The sequence below is a fragment of the Crocuta crocuta genome, unplaced genomic scaffold (assembly GCF_008692635.1).
Source record: "Crocuta crocuta isolate KB4526 unplaced genomic scaffold, BGI_CrCroc_1.0 scaffold230, whole genome shotgun sequence".
Lineage (NCBI taxonomy): Eukaryota > Metazoa > Chordata > Mammalia > Carnivora > Hyaenidae > Crocuta > Crocuta crocuta.
Genome location: NW_027527393.1, coordinates 571,094 through 595,875, shown reverse-complemented (window position 1 = coordinate 595,875; position 24,782 = coordinate 571,094). Strand labels below are relative to the sequence as shown.

The 24,782-nt window shown below is 32.5% G+C and overlaps 1 protein-coding gene across 1 annotated transcript in view; it reads left to right on the top strand.

Annotated features, from left to right (window-relative positions):
- TRDN (triadin) overlaps positions 1 to 24,782 on the top strand; it is a 338,537-nt gene that overhangs the window by 292,640 nt on the left and 21,115 nt on the right. The window contains exons 27-37 of the mRNA XM_077752724.1: positions 833 to 862; positions 2,462 to 2,539; positions 4,310 to 4,357; positions 5,698 to 5,715; positions 7,678 to 7,722; positions 9,653 to 9,673; positions 11,394 to 11,420; positions 12,178 to 12,216; positions 12,582 to 12,617; positions 13,374 to 13,418; positions 16,457 to 16,480. Of these exons, the coding sequence (XP_077608850.1) occupies positions 833 to 862; positions 2,462 to 2,539; positions 4,310 to 4,357; positions 5,698 to 5,715; positions 7,678 to 7,722; positions 9,653 to 9,673; positions 11,394 to 11,420; positions 12,178 to 12,216; positions 12,582 to 12,617; positions 13,374 to 13,418; positions 16,457 to 16,480 (411 nt within the window). The remainder of the gene's footprint in view (positions 1 to 832; positions 863 to 2,461; positions 2,540 to 4,309; positions 4,358 to 5,697; positions 5,716 to 7,677; positions 7,723 to 9,652; positions 9,674 to 11,393; positions 11,421 to 12,177; positions 12,217 to 12,581; positions 12,618 to 13,373; positions 13,419 to 16,456; positions 16,481 to 24,782) is intronic.

The window sequence follows — 24,782 nt, the reverse complement described above, 5'->3', positions numbered from 1 at the left end:
CATCTCCCTATGTGTCTCTTTCCGTGTCTCTTTTTCTCTCCTTGTAAGGACACCAGTCAGATTGGATTAAGAACCCACCCTGCTCGAGTATGACCTCATCTTACCTTAACTAATCATATCTGCAACAATCCTATTTCCAAATAAGGTCACATTCTGATGTATGGCAGGTTAAGACTTTAACATATCTTTTTGTGGGACACAATTCAAACCATACCCTATTTTTCTAAATTTCTAAATCATATAAGAACTCAATTAGATATATTTCAAAGATACTCTTCCTATTCCTGCCATCAAATCATTCATCTTATACTGACATGGAAATTATACTCTACAATAATCATCTTGAGAAAACAGATTTTTCTAATTGAAATCAATCAGCAGTAGCAACAACTTAATGACAGGTAAGTACATGGCATGATATTAACTACTGTGTCTTTTATAGTTCAGCCCTGGGGCTCCTGAGTGAATCAGTCTGTTAAGCATCTGACTCTTGATTTCTTCTCAGGTCATTAGATCTCCTGGTTGGTGGAGTCGAGCCCTGTGTCAGGCTCTGCACTGACAGTGTGAATTCTGCTTGGGATTCTCTCTCTCTCCTTCTCTTTCTGCCCTTCTCCTGCTCCCACCTACACACTCGCTTTCTCTCTCAAAATAAATAAATAAACTTAAAAAAAATTTCTAGCACTAAAAAACCAGCAGGAAACTGAAATAATTTTTAGTAAAATTCTACCTTTTTAATTATGGTAGATGGAATAAAAATGATTTCTAAAAGTGAATTTGTGCTCTAGTTCATTTTCTCAGATTTAAAAATTTCTGCCTTTTTCCTTCCCTTTAGAGTCACAAGTTAAAAAGGAAGCAAAACCAGGTAACAAATATTTTTATTTTTAAATAGATACAGAGCTGATATTGCCTTCATCATAGAACTGAAAGAGGCTTACCACCCACCAATGGAGACTTACAGTGTCCCAGAGCCTCATTGTTTTTCTTACTCTGTTGCTCAGTATGGTTTTATATCATTGGATTAGCTGAGAATGAGGACATCCTGTAGGCAAAAACACCTAGAATATGGCCTTAAATGAACCACAGCAAGTGCTTTAGGTTTCAAGAGACATTTTTGGGGGTCCTTCAACTCTAGTATTATCATATTTAATTTGCAGGCTTATTTCCAATGACATAGCAATGATAAAATCACAGGATCATAGACTACTGGGATTTGAAGAGAAAAATGACAAGAATTTATTAAACATCTGTTATGAGCTAATGAGCTAAGGAATAGCTTAGGATTTTTATTTTCATTATATCATTATGAGAGACTTGTAACATAATTATTATTCATATTTAATGTGTGTGGAAACAGTTCAATAGATTATATTGAGAAAATAATTTTTTTCCAAGATTTTCAAGCTAATAAATGTTGGAGCTAAGATTCTGCCCATGTTGGATTTACTCAAAACTTTGGGTGCACTCACTAAGAAATTGTCCCAGACTAATGATTATTTAATTAGGAAGTAACATTGACCTAAAACCAGGGTGACCTTTCCAAGTTTATCTTGCTAAATAGTGTTTTAAGTCCTAGCTCCGGTACCAACTAGCCACTGACCTGAGGCAAGTTAAAAAAAAAACCCTCAGGCTCCATGGAAGCTATTTCTTCACTATAAAAAATTACGTAGCAATATTCCTCAATGTCAGGAAATTCAAGAATTCAAGTTTAAATGTAAATACGATACTATCATACCCCTTTAATTCTCACCAAAGCTTATCTAGTAACTGATCAGAAACTTGATCCTAGTTTCTCTTATAAATAATATATTTTTAACATATCAAAGCTTATGAATGCCTAAGTACTGTCTTACGATTTATTTTCCTGACAGTATTGTTGTTTTTTTTTTTTTTTTGCTGCAGATGAATGTTAGCAGATGGAAATATTTTGCATTTTCCTTTTTTTTAAAACCAGAAGCCCAATACTATTGAAAACTTCTAGTTAGGCCTACTGTCATTTCAAATTTTTATTTATTATTGTAAATAACATAATTTTGCAAGGAATTTAATTGATTCTGCTTTTTTATATATAAAGGTTTCCTTTTGAACTTCATCTGAAAAAACTCAAATATAGTACATGTATTAATTTTATCTATAATGTTTACATAGACTTTTGACAAGAAAATTTTAAATATTTCCAGGAATATATATTTGTTTTCTATGCTTTAGTATTTATGCTTTATTACAACCTATCTTTTGGAAAATATAAGTACTTAAAGTAAATAAGAATTCTTGGTATATCGTTTTCATGCGATCAAAATCATTAAGTTTTCATTTAAACTAAAGTTGCATGAAAATTTAGAAACAGTTTTTCTCTGTGGACACATTTTTTGAAATGTGTCTGTTATTTTCTGCTTAACAAATCACTGGCCTATGGGACAGAGGAAAAAATCACCATATGTTAATTTATAAAGCTTCTAAACAGCTGAAAAGATTTTCTTTTTATTATTTTCAGAACAGGACAGAGCAAAACCGGAAAAGACTGTTTCTCATGGTAAAGCAGGTATTTTGCAGGTGCTATCTATAGTATCAAAGTGTCGCTCTGTGTTCCGGTACCAGCAGGATGAAAAGCTTAATGTCGAATCTAAAGTTTTTAGGGATGATTCAAGTCTTAAGTCATCCAACTTCTATAACATCTCCAATTTTAGTCATCTTCATAATATTTTTGGAACTGAGGACTTGACCTGTCAGGTGTAACTAGACTGTTAGTCTATCCCATCAGATACTTAGCTGAGTAAGAAGATCATCACCTTCAGCACTGAGGTGAATGGGCTCCATTTTTTGTTTTGTTCTGTTCTGCATGGGGCAAAGCAGCCTTGGGAAACTTACAATTCAGAATGGCTCATTGACAATGATCATCTTAGATTCCAAAAATTCCAAGAAAAGGAAATCAACATTTCTTCCTCTTTCCTTTCTTCTTCTTTTCTTTCTCCATCTTTGTCTTAGCTCCTGTTTTTTTTTTTTTTTTAAATTCCATCCCTGGTCTTATATGTTGGAGAAGGTAAAGTTAAGGCAGTGTGTTCTGCTCATCAAGAGAGACACAGAACTTACCAAAACAAATGTATTAATTGTGTTTTATTTAAGACTAAAAACTTTGAAGTTTTCATTTACTCTAATCAAGTATGAGTTTAATTTTGAACCAGTCCCAAGCCTTAGTGTCTTTGATTCCAGGCTGAATTGTTTACCCAAAGTTGTAAATGTGATTAGGCCAGAATCTTTAATAAGATAAAAGCATACTTTCTCTAAGCATACCTTAAGAAACATTTTGCTTATACTTGTAAATTTTTTACTTTAGGAAAACTGTGTGCAATGGGTTTGAGTCCATTTGCTTTCACTGGCCGATGCTTTAAAGTACATGACACACCAACAAAAGAAGCTATAGGAATAGAAAAAGCAGAGCTGTCGTGTGAAGAGTCAAGAATCACTGTCTATATTGACATAATCAGAACCTTAGAACCTCCTCATTTAATGAATAATAAAACCCTGTTATTTTCTTGACTGTACCAAATGTCAGTCATTTTGAGCTGAAATACAGAGAGTGTACAGCATGCACACTGTCACACCTTTCTTGTATTTTAGTGATAATATTCGTATTCTAAATTCTGCTTCCCAGGGAAACTTTCTAATTGATTCATTCCCACTGCTGAATCATTGAAAAGTTTCATTTTACATAGGATCATTGTAATAATCTCTCTACACCAACCCAAATCTCTTTGATCATGTCTTTAAAAACATAGAGGACAGAAGATATCCTAGAAATGTATCACTTTGCCCTTCTCCAGCTGTGCACCATAAAAAAACAAAAACAAAAAACAACCTTGGGTCCCTAGGCTAATCCTGGATTCTCAGGGAGGTATTTTGCACAAGAAAAATAAAAAATCGCTTCTTCCTGTTCTAATTCAATTATTTAAAAAAAAGATATGTGTTTTATAAAACAACCCCTGCATAGATGAATAAAGTGAAATACAGTGAAGGCAAGGAATAGAGTGTGTATTGGCAGGTTAGGGGACAATTCCAATTAGGAAAACTTTAATGGCAAAAATCTGCAAAGGACGTCTGCAGCTGGACACTTTTTCTTTGTGTTCCATCCAATTTGAATTAAAGATATAGCTTGCTGCTTTATTTGAAAAACAAAACAAAACAAAATGCTAAGTTTTTCTCAGTATTGGTGTTGTTTCAAAGAGAATACAAAATATTAAAGTTGACTTATGTCACTGTTTTATACTAATGCATTTAACTTTCCTACTTGTGTTAACATTTTTTCCTATCACAGAAGAAAAAGTTGTCAAGCAGGTAAAAGCTACCACAATAGAAAAAACAGGTAAGTAAAATATTTCATATTTTTCTTCTGTGTATCAGCTTTGTTACAGGGATACACACACACACACACTCGTTTTCACTGAAGTGTATAGAATTTTAGTGCCATAAATTCTAAGATTGTGAATTTTTATGAGTAACTAAAATATATACTCAATGAATTAGCAGTGGAAAACTAGACAAATATAAACTATAAAAATATACACTTTAATTTTTAAGTGTACTTGATCTAAGCTTGCATATAACTTATAAGGTAATCCAAGTAATACATTGATTATCATATACTATTAGATGTTTAATCTTATTTTATTTTAACTTTAGCTTATTTTTAAGTTTATCTATTTATTTTGAAAGAGACAGAGACAGCACTCGAGCAGGGAGGGACAGAGAGAGGGAGAGAGAGAAAATCCCAAGCAGGCTCCACAGTTCCAGTACTGAGTCTGATGCAGGGCTCAAGCTCATGAAACTGTGAAATCATGACCTGAGCTGAAACCAAGAGTTGGACACTGAACTGGTTGAACAACCCAGAACGTATAATATTAAAACAGTTCATCTGCCCGTGTTTCATGTGGGGAGAAAAAAGGAATCCACACACTTCTCCCATTCTGAAGTTCTTTCCTAGAGAGATGAATAAGAGTCTTCATCTCACCTGACATCCTAAACCACTGAATCTTTTCCATTGAATTCCAACATGGAAATTCTACCCACCTGGCCAACTGGAAGTTAATAGAGTCCCATTTCTTACTAAAACATCATTTCAAAGGAAAAAGTCTGTGAAGTAATTTCTTCATTTTAACTGAGATAATAATGATAATCAGGATTTAAATACAGTTTCTCAGTGGAAAATATAATAGAATTCAGGAAAGAACTAATTATTTATATAATTATAGAGTATTAACACATGAGAAAGAAAGAAACCTTATAAGGCCATTTACACAGCACTTCATATGTCCTCTGTACTCTATTACAGCCATTGTCAAAGCTCATAATTTCAGCTAACGTTCCTCTAATGTGCACCCTAAGGTATTAATGTGACCCCCTGAGTATTTCATTTAGTTATATGGGTATTTAGGGATTATCAAGAAGCTAGCCCCCTGCATTTGTGTGCCAAATATATAGATTGCTTTAAATTTCACATACATTTCCTGTGTCATAATTTTTCAGCAAATGATACGATTGATATATTTGCTGCCAGTGGAATGATAGTGTTTAGAGAGAATGGAATCGCTTAATATAAGAAGAAAACCTAAAATTAAAAGAAATAAACACAGATGCTTAAGAGTTATTTCTTTTCAATGGTTTCCACTCATCAATATGCCATTTACTTTTCTCCACTTTTTACAGTCAAGCTCAAACCAGCAAGTAAGAGATGAATAGACTAAAATCTGAAAAATATTGCTTGGCTATTTTGTCTTTAACAATTTGCTTTTTTCTTTAATTGTTAATTTTAGTGTTGCCTAAGTCTAAATTAACTATATAGATGACAAAATAAGGTTTTGCTATAGCTTTGAGTTGACATCTTTGCCTTTCATTACTAATACTTTGCTATAATAATCCAGAAGAAATCTCTGAAAGTTGTATCACCATTACTAATACTAAAAGAGCAATTCCTTAGAAGTTATAAAATAGCACTAAAAAATTAAACAGGCAATCTCTCAAACACACATAGTGAATAACAAAGGAAAATAACTGATATATAATTATCAGTGTTATGAACCACTTATTGCTTTTGATTTGTTTACTTTAAGTAGAATTAATTATACTGTAGGTAGACTGTAGTCTCAAAATCCATGAGACTATAACCATATTACCATTTGTTTATTAAAATCATGAACTTTTCTTAGGAGTGTGAACTTACTGCTCAGGAACGATAGAGAGATTACAGTGGCAGAGAGTTTGGACTCAGAAAGGCAATAGCCTCTTGTCATACAGGTAGTGAATAAGTCCAAAACTGCCTCCAAATTTTGATGTTGGTCCTTGAATGTGGTGTATTTATGAAACAACTTCAGTGAAAGCATGATTGGCTGTTGGTCAAAAATATTCTGGATCCCGTTTCAAAAAAGGATTGACGTGGTCTAAAGATGAATTTGGTGAGATCAATAGGAGACCATATAAGTGGTTTCAGGAGATAATATGCAAATGTGTGTAGCCTAATAGAACATATTCACATCCTGGAACCTGTTGCATGTGTTTTGAATATGTATTTTATACGATTATTGTTACTGTAATCCTTATACTTCTGTAGTGCTGCTTTTATGACAGTTGAAGAAGTTGAATATCAACCTTTCAATTTTATTTTGCATGCTTGTTTAATATTAACATTTAAGCAAATTGAGTTCATGAAAGTGTATTCTTAAGTGCTATCAAACCCTAATTTACAAATATCCAGTTTAGTCTTATGACCAGATAGGTTCCACATCTTCCCACATACTTCACTGCTGGTGCATGATGTTGGGGAAACATAGTGGTACGTTTAGAATCTCCATATTCAGGAGTGAGAGAATAAAGGACAGATGAACCTCAGTAACAGCTCAGGAGGACTAACCCAGGGTGATTAGAAAGAACTAACACTTGGCAATGATCCAAATATTTCCAAATATTCTCAACTCCATTCAATGTATCTTACCAATAATGGCTTCATTTGAAATCCCACTTTTGATGAAAGAGGGAGATCTCCTATTGTTTTTACTCCAAGTATTTTTCAGAGGACTAAGAGAGATATCAGTTACACATTTGATCCCACTTGTCACGTCCTAGAGTTAACTGAGGTTCATCAGTGGGAGTTCTAACTGGACCTGGAAAGAATAAGAGATCCAGGAAAATGAAAATACAAAATGCAGTACTTTATGGCATAGGGTGGGTCTAGGTTCAATTTTCAACAGTAAAATAATGTCCAGCACAAATCACTTCTGATCTTGCAAGAAAGGAACTAGAAGGAGTCAGAAAGGTATAAAGGGGAGCTTGTGAAATGTCAAAGACAAATGTCATCTGCTTTAAAGTATTCCTAAGGAATGACTCTACCTTCGGCAGAGAAGGAAAAATCCTTTTTATTCTCCTCTTTGTCGTAGTCTAGCTTCTTCTTATACCACGCGGCCTCAAGAAGGCTAGTACTTTTGTACCTTCTTACAGGTTGCCCTGAGAATGAACCTGACCTTGTTTATAATGTGTTTCTATGGCAATATGCTTTCTGTGTTCCAACCTGCAAATGACTTAGAGGGCATGCTTCCCATATAAACGGAGGATCACTTGCAAACACATAAATAAGAAATGCTTGCTACACAAATAGTCCACAGATTGCCAATTAATTTTAATTTCTCTTTCTAGAAAAACCTGAGCATCAAGAAAAAGAATCTCCATCTATAAAAACAGGTGTTTTTACATTCTGTCTTAATTCACTATTTTTATTATATTTAAAAATTAGGACAAAGCCTATAAGTATTTTTCATTTTATATCCTGGTATTTTTTAGTCTTGTGGTTTTATAGTAAAATCTAGTTTATCTGACAGGTTGTGTTATTGCTGGCAATCATACATTTTGTTAAGTATTATAACCAGTATGCATATGATTGCCAAACATACTATTATAATACAGTGGCATTTTTTGGTTTCGCATTTTTATTTAAATTCTCGTTATGTAACACATAGTGTAATATTGGTTTCAGGAGTAGACTTGGTGATTCATCACTTACATATAACATCCAATGCTCATCCCAACAAGTGCCCTCCTTAATACTCATCACTCATTTAGTCCACCCCCTGTCCACCTCCCCTCTAGTAGCCCTCATCTTGTTCTAGTTAAGGATCTCGTATGGTTATAATACAGCGGCACTAACAAAATAGTATTTGCTTTCATGATTCACAAGCCCCTTTCACTGTTGTCAATATCAGCGTCATCTGTCATACTGATTAACTCAATTCACTGTTAATAGTATTGTAAAATATCTTGCCAAATTACATTTTACTGAAAACTAATGAATTTCAGCTTGAAATCTTATCTTAAATATAAAATATATAAGTGTTCACTTAATCCTTTAAAAAATACTATTTTTGTATTTTTAATACAATTTTTAAAACTAAAATAATTGGGATGGTTCAAACACAAAGGCATACACTATACACAATTAGCTAATTGTGAAAATATCTCTTCTCTATTTTTCCCTATTCTACCAGTTCCCCTTCCCAAAATATCCAATAGGTAATTTACTGTTAGTTCTTATTGTCTCCTTCTAGCAACATATATACATAACATAAATATACACACATACATATATAAAATAACCCCCACTTTTATTTTTTTACACAAATTATGAAATACTCTATGTTACCCTGTCCCTAGATTTTTTAATTTAAGAATTTATTTTGCAAATTGTTTAATCTCAACAAGTGGAGAATTTCTACATTAATAGTATTCTATTGGATAGTTGTACAGTTTACTTAACTAATCTCTGATTGGCATGTTTAAGTTGTCTAACAAGATTTCTAGAATGATATACAATAATAAATATATCTGCCAGCATAGTTTTGTGAATTTATCTTTGGAGTAAAATTTCTTACAGTATTTTAGTGAAATGGCATATGCAATGTAATTTTTATAGATAATTCTAATTGTTCTCTGATATAAGTTGTATCAATTTATATTCCTGCGGTTAATGAATTGGAGTTAGTTGGCCCAATTTTGAATGATTTTAATTGTTCACAATCATGTCCACATGTTGTCACCATTTTTTTAAATAAATGGATATTTAGGTGTATGACTGCATAATTCATGTTTTTAGCTAATAATCTTAGAAGACAACGAATTTTGGAGAAAGAGATCATGTATTTGGATGGTATAGTTTTGTGCTTTTCATCTATCACTCATCTATTCCCCCTGAGATTTTATAAAATCAGTTTCTTCATTTAAAATACTGCATCAGGGGACTTAGATAGTTACTATTAATTAATATTATCATGTATTCTGCAAAGATGATGGTAGAATATGCATTTTATGCTATTCAGAAATAGTATGGCATTCAAATTATTGTGAGCATTCATATTGCATCAAATCAAACATGAGGTTTATAGGAATAAAGAGAGACCAAGAGGATTCTATATTTGAAAGCTATACAATATCTTCTATAAGGAATTCATCAGGGTTATGACTTTAAAATTACTCAGAAAACATTTTATATTGCTTATTTTAATACAAGTTTAGCCTTTCCTATTATAACTCAAACAGACAGATATATGAATATAAAGGGCTGATATTTTACCTAGGTGTGGAAAGTAATTCTGGTTTTCTTTTCTTTTTTACTTTTTAGACAAACCCAAATCAACTTCAAGTAAGTGTAGATTTTTAAAATTAAAAATTTGATATTTAATTATTTTAATTCTATAATCTCTCTGAAGTTTATATGCCACAGAGAAAGGGCAATATGTCTATTAATGTGAGAGCCATTATGCCATCACCTATGTAAATGATTCTGATTGGCAAAGAATAATGTGGATTAATCCTTGAGCATTTCTTTATTGAGCACCTATTAGCACATTGTACCAGGACATGTGAGAGAGTGCCTAAAATGTGTTTCTGTTGTCATGCCTGTTTAATTAATACATTTACCATGCTAACTAATGCCTGTTTAGAAAATAGCCATTGCAACTTTCCTTAATGTACTTCCTTTTGTTCATTAGGATGTACTGAGTAAACACAGTATGGAGATCCCTCTAATAGTCACTGTTGGGTTAAGAAAAATTTAGAACATGTAATACCTGTCTCCAATTATTTAATTTTAAGCACATGAGCCTTTTATTATCTTACTTTTTTAAAGCCTGCAGGTGAATTGTTTTTTTTCACAATCACTGTTTTATTTTGACATTCCAAGCAATAATATGAATATAACAGTTAATACAGTGTTGAAAATTAATACAGTTTTGTGCAATTTCATAAAAATTAATTATTATTTATTACTGTTACATTATGACCTAGACTTTAACCTGCAGTAAAAATCTGTGCATTTCAATCTAGCAGCTATATCTAACGTTTTGAAATGCCAAGGAATAGACTGATTCCTTAAGAGTGTCATGACAGATTCCTTACAAATGCAGCTACAATTTCCTTCTAAATGAATTTTATGTTAAAACATTAAATGTTGCCTTTGAGTTGGAGAAAATCTTTAGCACACCTAGTTTTTATTGCTATGGATATAGAGTATTGCAAAATTTAAGGGTTGGAAGTCAAAAGTAGAATGCTAATCTAAACTATCATCATAATCATTTGTAAATGCTGTTTTGTTTATGACTCATCATTCATCTTTCATCATCATTATTATAAAATATGTTAATTTTTCTTGAATTTTGAATATAGCTTCCAGAAAAGTTATGGAAGACTGATAATTAAATCTATTAGGTTTATAGAAAATGTTATCATTTTCACTGAATTTGAGGAAAAATACATTTTTGAAAACCTGCCATGTTATATTTTAAAATATTATTGGTCTATGAATTAACTGAAAGAACAAAAGAAAGGCTGGTTCTCTATTTTCATAGACTAAAGACAAGTAGCATTTTATTTCTTGTCTCACTACTGTGACAATAGTCACCATGATCTGAATTTATTTCTGAGATATTTTTCAGTATCATCCCATGACCCCACCCATTGCATTTAGTATAACATCTTATACATGTAGTTGCTTTATAAATATTCAATGAATCAATGCATGCACATACGTATGTATGAAGATCAAATTAAAAGTGTGTGAAGCGGAGGTTTATAACTTGTAATTAAGAAAACCAAGCAAAGCACTTAAAATTGATTATTCTACTGTATAAGATTAGACTGTTTTAGATTCATCTGTAGAGCAGTTCTAAGTTCAAAATAGATTTCTAGTTACAGTTTTCAGAGATATTAGTTTCTTTGCCATTTTGAGTATACACGTTTATTGTCATTACCAGTGGAATTGAATAGGAAATACCTGGAGATAAAGCACAATTGTATGCTACTGAAATACAAATTTATTCTTTCCTTTTCTTTTTCTATATATCTTTTTTTTTTTTTATCTAAAGAGGAAACATCAGAAGTCACAGAATCAGGTAAATATTTACTTTTCCAAAGGAGGTAACATAGATCTATGGAAACAGATCTGTATGTAAATTTATCTATCTAGCTGTGTAACATTTGGGAAAATCACTTAACCAGCTCAGCTTCCTGGTTTCCTCATCTGTAGAACAGGCAAACGACTTCCCAGAAGGCTTGTTATAAGTATTAAATGAGAAACATATGCAACATTCCCACTACATACTTGCTTGTCACTCATTACGTATTGACTTTCTTCTCACTCTGGTCTGATAAATACAGTTGAAGAAAATCATCAATCAACTGAAACTGTTTTTGAAACACCTGTGTCCACTTTTAGTTTGGAGATAGTTTGTGACTCTCATTGTTTTTATTCCATTGTTTTATTTATCGAGCATCCATAGCACCAGTCAAATGCTCATTTCCTTAAGAAAACAATTGAAATTCAGATGTTTTTCCTGTTGTTACTAGTTTACATTTAATAAAAGAATAGTTTCCTCTAACTGTACTTCGAAGTACATTAAAAAAATATAAAAAGAAAAACGGAGGAGTCTCTGTTATACAGGTGACTGAATATAAGCCGAATAAGCATAATGAAAATACATATGTTCTCACACATGGGAGGTACACTCTTCCTTTACATCTTGAAAAAGCAGAGCCCTAAGTCCCTACACTTATGGGATTAAGTCCTGTCTCCAACTGTTTACTTCAAGATTGAGTAAGAATCATGTCTTTGAAACTGATAATTTCTTGTTATTTTATTTTCCCTCCTAGGGAAGAAGAAAATTGAAAAACCTGAAAAAGAGAGTAAAGGTAAAGATGATATTTAAAGACATAAGCATCAAATTAACAATAAAAGCACAATAAAAAACACGGAATTATACAAATTATATCACTTAAAAGCAATTCATGAAAATGTGGGCAGTGATTTTAAAGATTGTATCAGATTTGCAATTCACCATAGGATTTTCCATGCAAAAGGTGTAGATATCACTTATTAGATATCCAAAGATAATAGAAATTTAGGTTCTGTTATTTCTAAATTAACATCATAGAATTTTTTTCATATAATGCCTGAAATGTGAATATAAACTACAAAAAATTTAATTCCAAACCTTAGGAAGACCTATGAATAAATGTGATATATGACTCAAAGCTACCTTTACTTTTCTCTACAGAAAAAGCAGAAATGAAACATCTTAAAGAAGAAAAAGGTAATTTTTTTTAAAGATTGAAACGTGAAATGCAAAGACCTGAAGCAAATATTGAGTTGAGGTTTGATTATATCACTTTAAAAGAAAACTTTTTGTGTACATGATGAGAGCTAAGGTGATTTAAAAAAGAAATGTGGAAAACAATCAGTGGATATGTGGTAATGGCCATGGCAAAGGAGCGATGGATGACAGGCCAGTCCCAATAAGTATGTGTTGCACCATCGGTGAGCAGCAAGTCTAGAAACTGCATCATAAAGTTGCTATTTTTCTTAACACTGGATGTATTTATTTGGTAAACTACAAAATATAATACGATAATTACTGATTTTCAATGCAGGTATCTGAAAAAAACCTACAAAGACCTTAATTATCAGAGAAATATTCTATTGAATCAAGAGGAAAGCATTCTTAGACATATCAAAAAGATTGTTAATTATAAAAGAAGACAGATGTTTTGTTTATCCCCAATTCAATTACATAGAATGATCAATTGTTTGTAGATTCTAGTTAGTTTAAATACTGTAATCAATGCAATTGTGTTATATCCCTGTTTATGCAAACAAAACAATCTCTACTGATGACATTTACTTTTGTTAGATGTTAGAAGAAGGTAAAAAATTTTTAAATCACCCTGAGAAAATATTTACAGTGTTTAGATTATTCCTATTTTCCCAAAGCTTAGTGAAGTGAGCCAAAATTCTTATGAAAATTCTCTTTAAAAATTCATAGTTTAATTTACATTTTTCTTATCAACAGTCTCAACAAGAAAAGAAAGTCTTCAATCACACAATGTGACAAAAGGTAATCTTGAATCTGCCTTGTAAATACTCAGTTGCTAAGTTGGTATGTAGGTGGCTATATTATATTTGCACTTAACACTAAATTTTTTAAAGCAAATAGTTTACCAGCTATATACTTCTGCTAGGAGCAGAAGTGGAGAGGTAGGAAATCTAGCAGGAAGTTTACATTTTAGTGGAAAACTAGCCAATGTGATGAAATCAAAACTACTACTAACAACATAAGCATTTTATAGAATATTCCAGCACATACCGGAAGATAAATTTCTCTACTACAAAAGACTTTCATAAAATGCATAAGGTCAAAAATGATACACTGGTAAAACAGATAGAGCTATATTTACAAATATACAGCCAAAATAATAAATACTTTTATTATCTAAAATTGGCCTTTAATTCAAAAAGTGGATGGTAGAGGGAAAATGCCAGCATGAGCATGGCAGGGAGATGTCTTTTACCTAAAATAAGAACGACGTTTTTTGGTGATTTGATTATCAAAAAGCTATAAATAGATGTTGTAACTGAATCATGTAATCTGAGTGATATAATTTTTAAAAATCTAATTAATTCAAAAGGTAATGGTATTTAAGTGTTTTAAATTTTTTCTTATGTTTTATTTATTTCTGAGAGAGAGAGAGAGAAAGAGAGACAGCATGAACATGGGAGGGTCAGAGAGAGAGGAAGATACAGAATCTGAAACAAGCTCCACGCTCTGAGTTAGCTGTCAGCACAGAGCCTGACGTGGGACTCGAACCCATGAACCATGAGATCATGACCTGAGCCGAAGTGAGACGCTTAACGGGCTGAGCCACCCAGGTGCCCCTATGTATTTTAAATTTTAAGGTGCTAAGTAAACATGCCATAATTGAACAGTTATTTTCATTCATAGTAGATTTCTAGATCTTCAGTGTGTGGGGAGAGAGAATGAGTCTAGTTTTCACTGGTTCCTTCTTCTGCTTACTGTATTATGTAGGCCCAAAATGACAGGACATAGTGACACATATAATTCATCAGAGTAATTTAGACATGTAATTATCAGTCATACTAGATGGTAAAATTTAGATTAAGAACAAACCAAATCTGTAGAAGCATAAAGGGGCATAAATTTTATTTTTCAACCTTTGTTTAAATTTTTTTTTTTTAATTTCTGAGAGAGAGAGAGACAGTGTGTGCAGGGGAGGGTTAGAGAGAGAGTAAGACACAGAATCTGCAGCAGGCTCCAGGCTCTGAGCTAGCTGTCAGCACAGAGCCCAATGCAGGGCTCGAACCCACTGACCGTGAGATCACGACCTGAGCCAAAGTCGGGCGCTCAACCAACTGAGCCACCCAGACACCCTATTTAACTTTCTTAACTTTTAAAATATTGTCTAACATCTTTTAGGATAATTAGCCAGAAGAATGAGAAGATATGTTACTTAAAAAACTCACTGGTACATCCTTTCCTAACTAATCCTATTAGTTCATTTAATCCTTAGTACAGACCCAATGATGCCCAATCTAAAGATAAGGTGAGTGCGATGAAGGGAAGTCTAACATCTCCGAGTGTTTATATGGTAGAGGCAGGATTTGACTCCAAGTAAATATGACGCCAAAGACTTAGCAGTTAAACCCATTTGATCACACTCCCCTACCCTTTACACTGCGGCACATACAGGAGAAGCTTTCTACCAATCATAGCAGCCCAAACAAAAAATGTACCCCTAAAGAAAACAAATGTTACCAAGGGAGTGGTCTGATTAAACCACAACTAGAGGGTTGTACAAAGGAATCAGACATTGGACAGAAACTCCCTTCTTACCCCAATGTGTGAGTCCATCATTTCCAAGGTCTTTTATATTGTGAATACACAGTAGGGACAAATTATGATAAATGAAAGCACAAGACTAACCTGGAGCTAGTTGAGAGGCACATTCTTATTTATTCTTTCATCCAACAGACAGATCATTGTACTTCAATAAATGTTTATTGTACTCCTTTTTAAGTTCTTGTCTGTTAGCCAGTAATAGTATTTTTAAAGGAAAAATAATAACACATGAGCCTTACTGAAGTATTTTTCTAAATTATTTTGTTTTTATACATCAAGTATGTGGCTGTAATATCACTAAAACCATAAGTATCTCAAATGAAAAAAATATTTTCTAAAAATCTTTCTATTGTCATTAATAATCCTTAGGTTTATATTACAAACTGCAAGTCTCAAAGTAAATCATGTAATTCAGATTCCTTTAAAAATTTATATTTTCAAGCCCTTTAAATTAGACTAATGTTGGGATGGTAGCTACACTTGTGATGAACACAACATAATGTATAAACTTGTCAAACCAAGTTATAAACCTGAAACTTATGTAAGAATATGTCTCCACTATACTAAAAAAAAAAAATTAGACTAATGTTGGTAGAATGTAGATGTTACCAATCTTTGGGTTTTGTTTTTTTTTCTTCAAGAAGTTAGAATGTCTGTTATAATATTTGAGATAATCATTTCACTTTATATTTTTGCCCTACATACATATACTTTAATGTAAGAAGATACTACTTTGAGAATTATAGTCTCTCATTGAAACTAATAGACAAATGATTATGAAAAATTAAACTGATTTTGCATGTTGCTTTTTAAGGTTTCATTATTCATCATTATTATCTTTGAAAGGAAAATAATTCTCAATGATATGTTTTATGGAATTTGGAAACGTTAAATAAATATTTAGATCAATTACATCATACAAAGTAATTTTACTCAACTTAGTTATAATTAAAGTTGAACCAAAACATTTAATTTAACAAAGATCCTGCTGATTTTATTGTTTAAAAATGTAAATATGTTGTAACATCCATAATAATTAATATCTTTTTTAATATTTCACAGAAAATCATTTAATACATTTAAAGACTCATGTTGTCAGGCAATAGTTATATTCTTTCAATAACTCTTCAACAATAAGAAAGTCAAAAGATGTAGATACTTTCATGTAGTCCATGAATGTATAATTTCTTTGCATTTTATCTGAGTTAAACAAAACTTGTTTTCTTCCTTTTTTTTAGCAGAAAAACCTGCAAAAGTATCAAGTAAGTACTGCCTGTATTGATGATAAATTCTCTTTGGCACACAGTATAAATTTCCAGCTGAAACTCATAAAATATTTATATTTTTAATGTGTTCAGAGACTGAGTCATTTCATACTAGACCCTCTGACAGAAATTTAACTTTTAAACTTAGTTATGTTGAAACTTAAAAAACTATGTTATTTGAAATGATAACTTGTAACAGAAATAATGATCATGTTCTCAAGCCTGAAGATTAAAGTGACTTGCATTCAAATACATGAATTTTTTTCAGTGATTGAAGCAGAATGAAATAAAATAATCCTGTTTCTGCCTTAAACTTTCAATCACTAAAGATTTGCTGTAGAGTACATATGGTTGAGCAATAATGTTTTATTTACTGATTTTTCTAATGGTCGTTAACTTGAATATAATTGTATATCTGAGAAGAATAACGTAGCTAAGAATGGACCTAAGCTTATATGTCATAAACAAAGTCCTCAGTGTCAATTTCTAGGTACTCATAGACATTCTAAATTTATAAGATACAACTTTAAATTTTCCTGTAAATTTTAAAACTTCTGAGAAATAGGAATTTTCCCTCCCATTTTCCGGGTTTAAAAAAAAAATTTCTTGGGGCGCCTGGGTGGCTTAGTCGGTTAAGCATCCGACTTTTGCTTAGGTCATGATCTCGCGGTTCGTGGGTTCAAGCCCCGCGTCGGGCTCTGTGCTGACTGCCAGCTCAGAGCCTGGAGCCTGTTTCAGAGTCTGTAATTCCCTCTCTCTCTGACCCTGCCCTGCTCATGCTGTCTCTCTCTCTCTCTCTCTCTCTCTCTCTCTCTCTCTCTCCCCTAGAAAGAAATTAAAAAAACATTTAAAAAAAAGTCTTTTTAAATCAATGCTGTCTAGTGCAATATCATGTTAACAACACATGTAATTTAAAATTTTCTGCTAAATACATTAAAAGGATAAAAAGAGACATGTTAAAATAATTTTAATGTTCATTTAAATATTTATATAAATATTATTTCATTATGTGTCAATATAGAAATATATTGATAGTTTACACTATTTTTTGAAATCTTGTGTGTGTGTGTTTTACTCTTAGCACATTTCAACTTGTACTAGCCACATCTCAGTACCCCCAAAGTCTCATGTGGTTAGTGGCAACTACATTGGACAGAATAGATCTTAATATTTCTTGAGCAGTTCTACTGTAAGTACACACTACATAGTGAGTATTGAGGACAGTATAAGACAATCATTAAATGTAGTACTTGCCACATATCTCATTTGAAACCTTTGAAAGCAAATAATAGAACTCCACATGGACTTGCTTCAGGGATATAAAACAACAGAAATAATTACAAGGGTACAGAATTGTCTTATTGATGCAAGGGCAAAGCTTCTGATGGATACTCAGGAAAGCCCTCTGAAAGCATCTCACTCCACATTCTTCCCTTAGGTATAGTCAGGGCACACTTCATGAAGGAAGTGATTACAAAATTTATACTCTGAAGAATGGTTAGGTTTGAATAACTGGAAAAAGATCAAAGTAAATGTAAAGGAAAAACTCACTTGACCTGTGTCTCTTCTGCACTCTTATAGCAGTACCACACTCACGCTCCCAGCACTTTCTACATGAGATGTATGGGTTTTTTTCCACACCAAGAAATTCACTGTGAGGCCAGCAACGTGTCATACAATTTCAGTCACTTCTGACACTAACTGGAGTTAACACAGTCCCCATAAGTTAAGGGCTCAGTCCTGAGAGACTCCTCCCCACTTCAGTTGCCAATTGTTAAGTAGTAGGTCCCCAGGTTATTCATAGTTTCCATCCAACATGACTACAAATCAGAGGTTCTCATGTCTTCCTCCTTTGAATTCAATTATTTGCTAGAACATCTAACAGAACTCAGAGAAAAAGTTACATTTACTAGTTTATTATATAATAAAGGATATGATAAAGGATACAGATGAATGGCCAGATGAAGAGATACATAGGGCAAGGTCTGAAAGGGTCCCAAGCATAGGAACTTCTGCCCCTGTGAGTTGGGCTAAGCCACTTTCCTTGTATGTAGATGTGTTTTCTTGAACCCTATACTTGAACCCCATACTTGTGAGGTTTTTTTTTTATGGAGGCTTTATTCCATAGGCATGATTGATCATTAACTCCATCTCCAGCCCCCTTCTCCTTTCTGCAAGATGGGGAGTGGGGCTGAAAGCTTCAAGCTTCTAATAATGGCTTGGTCTTTTTGGTGACCAGCCCCCATCCAGGAGCCCACCAAGCATTTGCCTCATATGAGCAAAATCCTTCTATCACCCCGAAGATTCTAAGGGATTTAAAAACTCTATGCCAGAAACCAGAGACAGAAACCAATATGTATATCCTATTATTTCAAAGACAGCAACCCGGAAAACTTGGTATATAGAGGCAATCAAAAGACAAGTTGGCTGGAGTGAAGGGTTAGTGTCAGAAGCAGTGGAGGTTGACATGTAGGGTGAAACTATGAGGTAGAGATCTTGCAGGCCAAAAGATTTTGGCTTTACTTCCACAGAAAACTGTGGTTAACTTCATAGAAGGAAGTAAAATATAGGGAAATGTCCGGAAGAAATAAGGGCAAGTAAGAAGTAAACAAGAAATAAGTGTACTAACTGAAAAGAGACAGGTGTGATGAAAAAATGTCTACTCTTTCTTATGGATCATATGAGATACATGTTCAAGCACATCATGAGATGATACATTTTGATAAATTGGTTGCTATGCATATGAAGATTATATTCTCTATAGAACATGTTTTTTATCATGCCTTTTTGGAGGCAATCATCAAAAACTTCTTTATGTATTTATCTAATAAAACATAATGAAGATAATTTAAACTGAAGATTCATTGTTCTATTTCCAAGCCCTTTTTCAACATATTGTACATGTATTTTTATATTTGGTCAGACTTCTTGTTTATCTTTCAGTCATTTATGTCTTTCATAAGGGAGGATCACGAATAGCTTTTGCCTTGAGTCCATGCTCCCTCCCACGCACATTCTCTAACTCCACACTGGTGCCTGTATCTCGTCCTCTGGATGGGACCAAGTAGTCTATCCCTGACAGGCTGGTTTATCTGCTTTGGTACTGGATGCACAGAGACTACCCTTCATTCCCAAATGTTTTGCTCCCAAAGGAAGAGTGTTAATATGCAGAAAAGGTTGGTATAAAATAGAAGGGATGTATTTCTTCCTGAATTCTGGTTCACTGTTTGAGATGCTTGAAACCATCCCAGGGGACTGGATTCTCAAATATCTGGGGTTTTATTGTAGGGATAAAGAAGATGCTGATAAGAATCAGCAATACACAAATATCTCTCTATGGCATCAGTGAAAATAACATTGCAAAATCAAATTTTCCAGGATTCATAGGCAATTATGGTATAAATTGATGCTTGCTTTTGTGGGTTTATTTTTTAAGGATGTAGCTTTCTGATTCTAAATATCCATTTGATTTTCATTCTGTATATTTTTATAGATATGGTAAATATATAATAAATAATTTGCTTTCCATAGAATTCAGAGGAAGACATTTAGGAATGTTAGAATGTGTTATAATTAAAATCTATTACCTTAAAAATTAAAGGCAAAATAAACACATTTCTGAATTTTAAATGGTCTTACCATTTGATATTATTTTAACTCCTTTGAAACTTTTTTCTGAAAAATATAAATAACTATACATCTGAAAACAATCCCCAGGAAGTTGCCCAAAGGCAAAACATGAAATAAAACAGAGGAATGAAAACATACATTATTAAAAGGCAAATAGTGCCGAGGGATGACTAGAACCTAGAAGAGCTGCAAGGCTCTTGACATAGCTGAGACATTGACAGTGTATTTATTACAATGGGTGTGGGGATATCAGAGACAAAGATTATATAGAAGTCCGTAGTTCTTTTGCTTTTATTGTCTGGTAGTCAACCTTTAAGTAAAGATAGGTTGGCTTTCCCCTTCAAATGAGCATTTTAAAAGAAGTGATGCAGTACGAACATTTCTTGAGATGATTCTATGTGGAAATTTAACTTTGGCATCTTTTCCTATAACATTTTTCTCTGAACGTGAGCATTTTCCCATTAGCAATGCACCAACATTATCGCATAGAGGGTTCGGGGATCATCATAAAGCCTCTGAGATCTAATTTTAATATCAAAGATAATGAACTTAATTTTTTAAGGACATACTAGTAAAATTTAATCTTTTATAGAAGTTAATTACTTTGAAGGTCACTTCAAACAAGAACAGCAGAGACTGGCCAAGATTTCCATGTTTTAGACAACTTCCTTTATAGTTTACATTTGTGATTTGCTTTATAAAGCTTTCTAACCTTTAAAACACTCATTCATTTTTTGGTTTTGCATTTTTCTCTTTTTATATAAATGTGATATACTAATGAGTAATTTGCATCAATATTAAGGTTTGGTGAATATTTTAGATATTAGAATTAAGCTATTTTGGACATTTATCTGAAAATTCAAATAAGCACAAGGTGCTTAAAAATTAAACAAGGATGTAAAGGCTTATAGCCTTTCTTGATTTTCACATTTGATATAACTTAGGTTAAAGACTTCTTTTAAAAGAATATAATGAAACATAACTAAAGTATAACATTTCTCATAATAAAAGTGTAGTCCATTTTCTATTGATTCTATGTCCCTAAATTGAAAATTTTCAAGAATTTCAAACACCCAGAATGTACTAATAGGTATGTAATTCCCATTTGAAAGAATATTTTAGTTTTTAAGACAAACTATTAATAAGTCTATGAGTTATAAAATTAAAATCTAGAGGCAAAAATAACTGATTTTCATAAATTCTTAAACACAAGAAGAATATGCTTTGCTTTATGATGATGTTATATATAGTTGCATTTTATAAGTAATGAAATTAATGAATAAAATGATTGAATTCAACCTAAAAGTCTCCTAATGGTTAATTCATGTCTAAATCAATTTACTTACGTCATCTCAGACCAATTGAGTTGACTTTTTTCTAATTTTATCACTTGTTGGTCTCTCATATATAGCAAACTATAGATGTATTCTGAGATTTTCTCTTAATGGTATGTTGTTAGATTCATAAGTGTTTTTGTGTGGTTAGAGTTCATTCATTTTTACTGCTGTATAGTATAGTACTTTGTAAATATACACATTTTAATCTAGTCTACTATCAATAGGTATTTGCTTTACTCCTAATTTATTTAAAATTTTCTTGTGTTTATTTTTAGACTTCTTAATGTGGATGCTTATTTTATTAGTCTCTACCTTTCTCTTTTACTAATATAAGCATATAAAGCAGTAAGTTTAAATGCTACTTCAGCAACATCCCAGAAGCTTTTATATGCAATATTTTCATTATCGTTCAGTTGCAAGTATACCTTAATGACATCAAAATAAAGTCTTTAACTAGTACTTTATATGGAAGTTTTAAAACTTATTTTTAAATTTCCAAACCTGTGGGGATTACAAAGATCATCCTCTTTTAACCAACACTTAATTTAATCGTACAGTGGTTAGAGAAATGGTCTCCTCTTTAAAATATGTTGAGCTCTATCTTGTAAACAAATATATGTGCTTTTAGTAAGTATTCCATATATCATCCAGAATAATGTTCATTTTCTAATGGTTGGAAGCATGATCTTATATCAAGTGAGTCAAGCTTCATTGTTTTTCAATTACCCTTTATCTTCATTGAGTTTTTTAATATTACAAGTGTCAATAATTGAATAAACTATATTGAAATTTTCCTCCAAGATGGAAAAGTTCAGCTTATCCCTGTAGTTTTATCCATTTTTGTGTTAGGAGCTGTTTTATAAGTTTTATGCAAGCTTAACTGTATCTTTCTGGTTAATTGAACATTTATCTTCATATAGTGACTTCTAAATTCCATATAATGACCTTTTTATTTATTTATTTATTTTTAATGTTTTTATTTATTTCTGAGAGAGAGAGAGTGAGCAGGGGAGGGTCAGAGACAGAGGGAGACACAGAATCTGAAACAGGCTCCAGGCTCTGAGCTGGCTGTCAGCACAGAGCCCGATGTGGAACTTGAACCCACGAACATGAGATCATGACCTGGGCCGAAGTCGGACGCCTAACCGACTAAGCCACCCAGGCACCCCTATAATGACCTTTTTTAAAGTAAACTGTATCTGATATTATTACAATTACTCCAGGTTCCTTTTGGTTAGTATTTTATCAGATTTTTTTTACAAACCTTTATTTTATGCCTTTTAATGACATTTTGTTTTAGATATCTTTTTAGTAAATAACATAAAGTTAAAATTACTTTTTTCTTTATCTAGTACAATAGTCTTCACTCTTAATCTGATGAATTTCAGCTATCACATTAGTTGTGATTATTAATATTTTAGGTGTAGTTCTTACCATCATGCTTGTTTTGTATTTCTCGTGTTCTCTAAACACTTCTTTAGATTTTCTCTTCTCCTTTACAAATTGAGTGCTCTTTCCCTTTTAAATATATTTTTATTTTCCATTTTCTAGTGTCTACTTATCTGGAAAGACAGCACTCTATTTCTCTTCAGCAGTCACCCTTGAAATTTTACTATGCACATTTAAAGAATAAAATTACTATAAAACACCCTCTGCCAAACAAGACAAGGATGCTACATTTAAATTTCATCACATCAAACCTGATTTACATGCTAATTTTGCCCAATATTTTAATTCTAACCTTTAAAAGAATCTGAATGTCAAATTATATTAGTATTATTATTTTTCAGTCAATATGTGTCTATTTTCACCTACAGGTGCCTCAGTTACATTGCTACCATTTCTCTCACACCTCTGACTTTTTCTCCAACATCCTACTTCTTCAGCTGCTCCCTTTCTAGAAGCGTCTTGAGCAAAGATCTATTGACAGAAAGAGTTCTCAGGTTTTATTTATCTGACAGTGTCTTTAAATCATCCTCATTGTTGAAAGCCTTTTTGCTAAGCACAAGATCTAGGTCACCAGTTAGGCACTCTTATGACTTTGAGTATATTATGTCACTGAATTGTTTTCTCTTCCTCTACTAAGATAGGGGAATTCCGTTACCTGTTGAATTGTCATTCCTTCCCTACGATCTATCTTTTCTCTCTGTCTTCTTTAAATATTTTCTCTTTGCCTTTGATCCTCTGCAGAATCACTATAGTTTAAGGAGTGAGAGCTTCCTTTTATTGTGAAATTTTTCCAGGACACATAGACTCATTTTTCTTTCCTGTACCACTTTGGAGAATTCATAGCTATTATTTCCTCAAATATTGCTATTTTTTCCTTCTGCTGATTATTAATGTATTAGGTATGCACATTTTTCTTCTTTTAACATCTATTTCCAATTTTTCATCTCCTCATTTCTCCATGCTGAATTTAGTGTGTAATCTGATCAGTTTTAACATACATTCACTAATTATTTCTTCAGTTTTATATAATATGTTATTTAACCAATCCAATGAGATTTTACATAATNAAGGTTTCCAATGGCTTCAGATCTTTTCTGTGTGATGTATGGGCGCGAGTGCAAGTATGGAGCTCGTTACTTCTCCGCCATCTTGCCCCCTTCCCTACATAATTTATATTTTTATTATAATCACTGTTTTTCAAGTAATCTGGTCATTTTCATAATTTATTACTTGTCCTTATTTTTGAATTCATATTTTATTTCTTTAAAGATTTATATATATATATTAAAGTTCAAGTTTTAAAATGTCAGTATCTGAAGTACCTTGTGACGTAATTTTGATGTTATTTCTTCAGACTCTCCTTCATGATAGCTTTTATCATTCTGTGATTGGAACTTTGATTATGGGCTCATACGATTTTTTTCTTTCCCTCACTTTTATCTAAAATTATCTTTTTCTCTCTCTGTTGTCCCTATTATTCTCAACTTTTATTCCACTCCTAGTAGTTTTTTACTATTTGGGGGGTTCTGTCCTGGAAGTGAGCCTTGGCTCATAGGCTTCCCATGGTCACCGGGTACCAGATGGTACCAGCACTCACAATTCATGGTGAACGCTTTATGCTCACTTGCTCTGAGACTTGGCAAAAACCCTTCCCAGGTTCAGCTGATGATCTCCAGTTGTTAGTACTCACTTTTCAGAAACTACCTATTGGCTATTTGGGGATTCTCTGTTTGGGATGTCTCTCAGACTCCCTATTGCCTTTCTATCCTTCTTTCTCTGTAGATACTAACACCTGGTAGGTTTTTGACTGTTTGTTCCAGTCCACATTTTTAAGGCTTATTTCATTTTGTTATCAATATTGTCCATGGGTTTCACTCTCTATT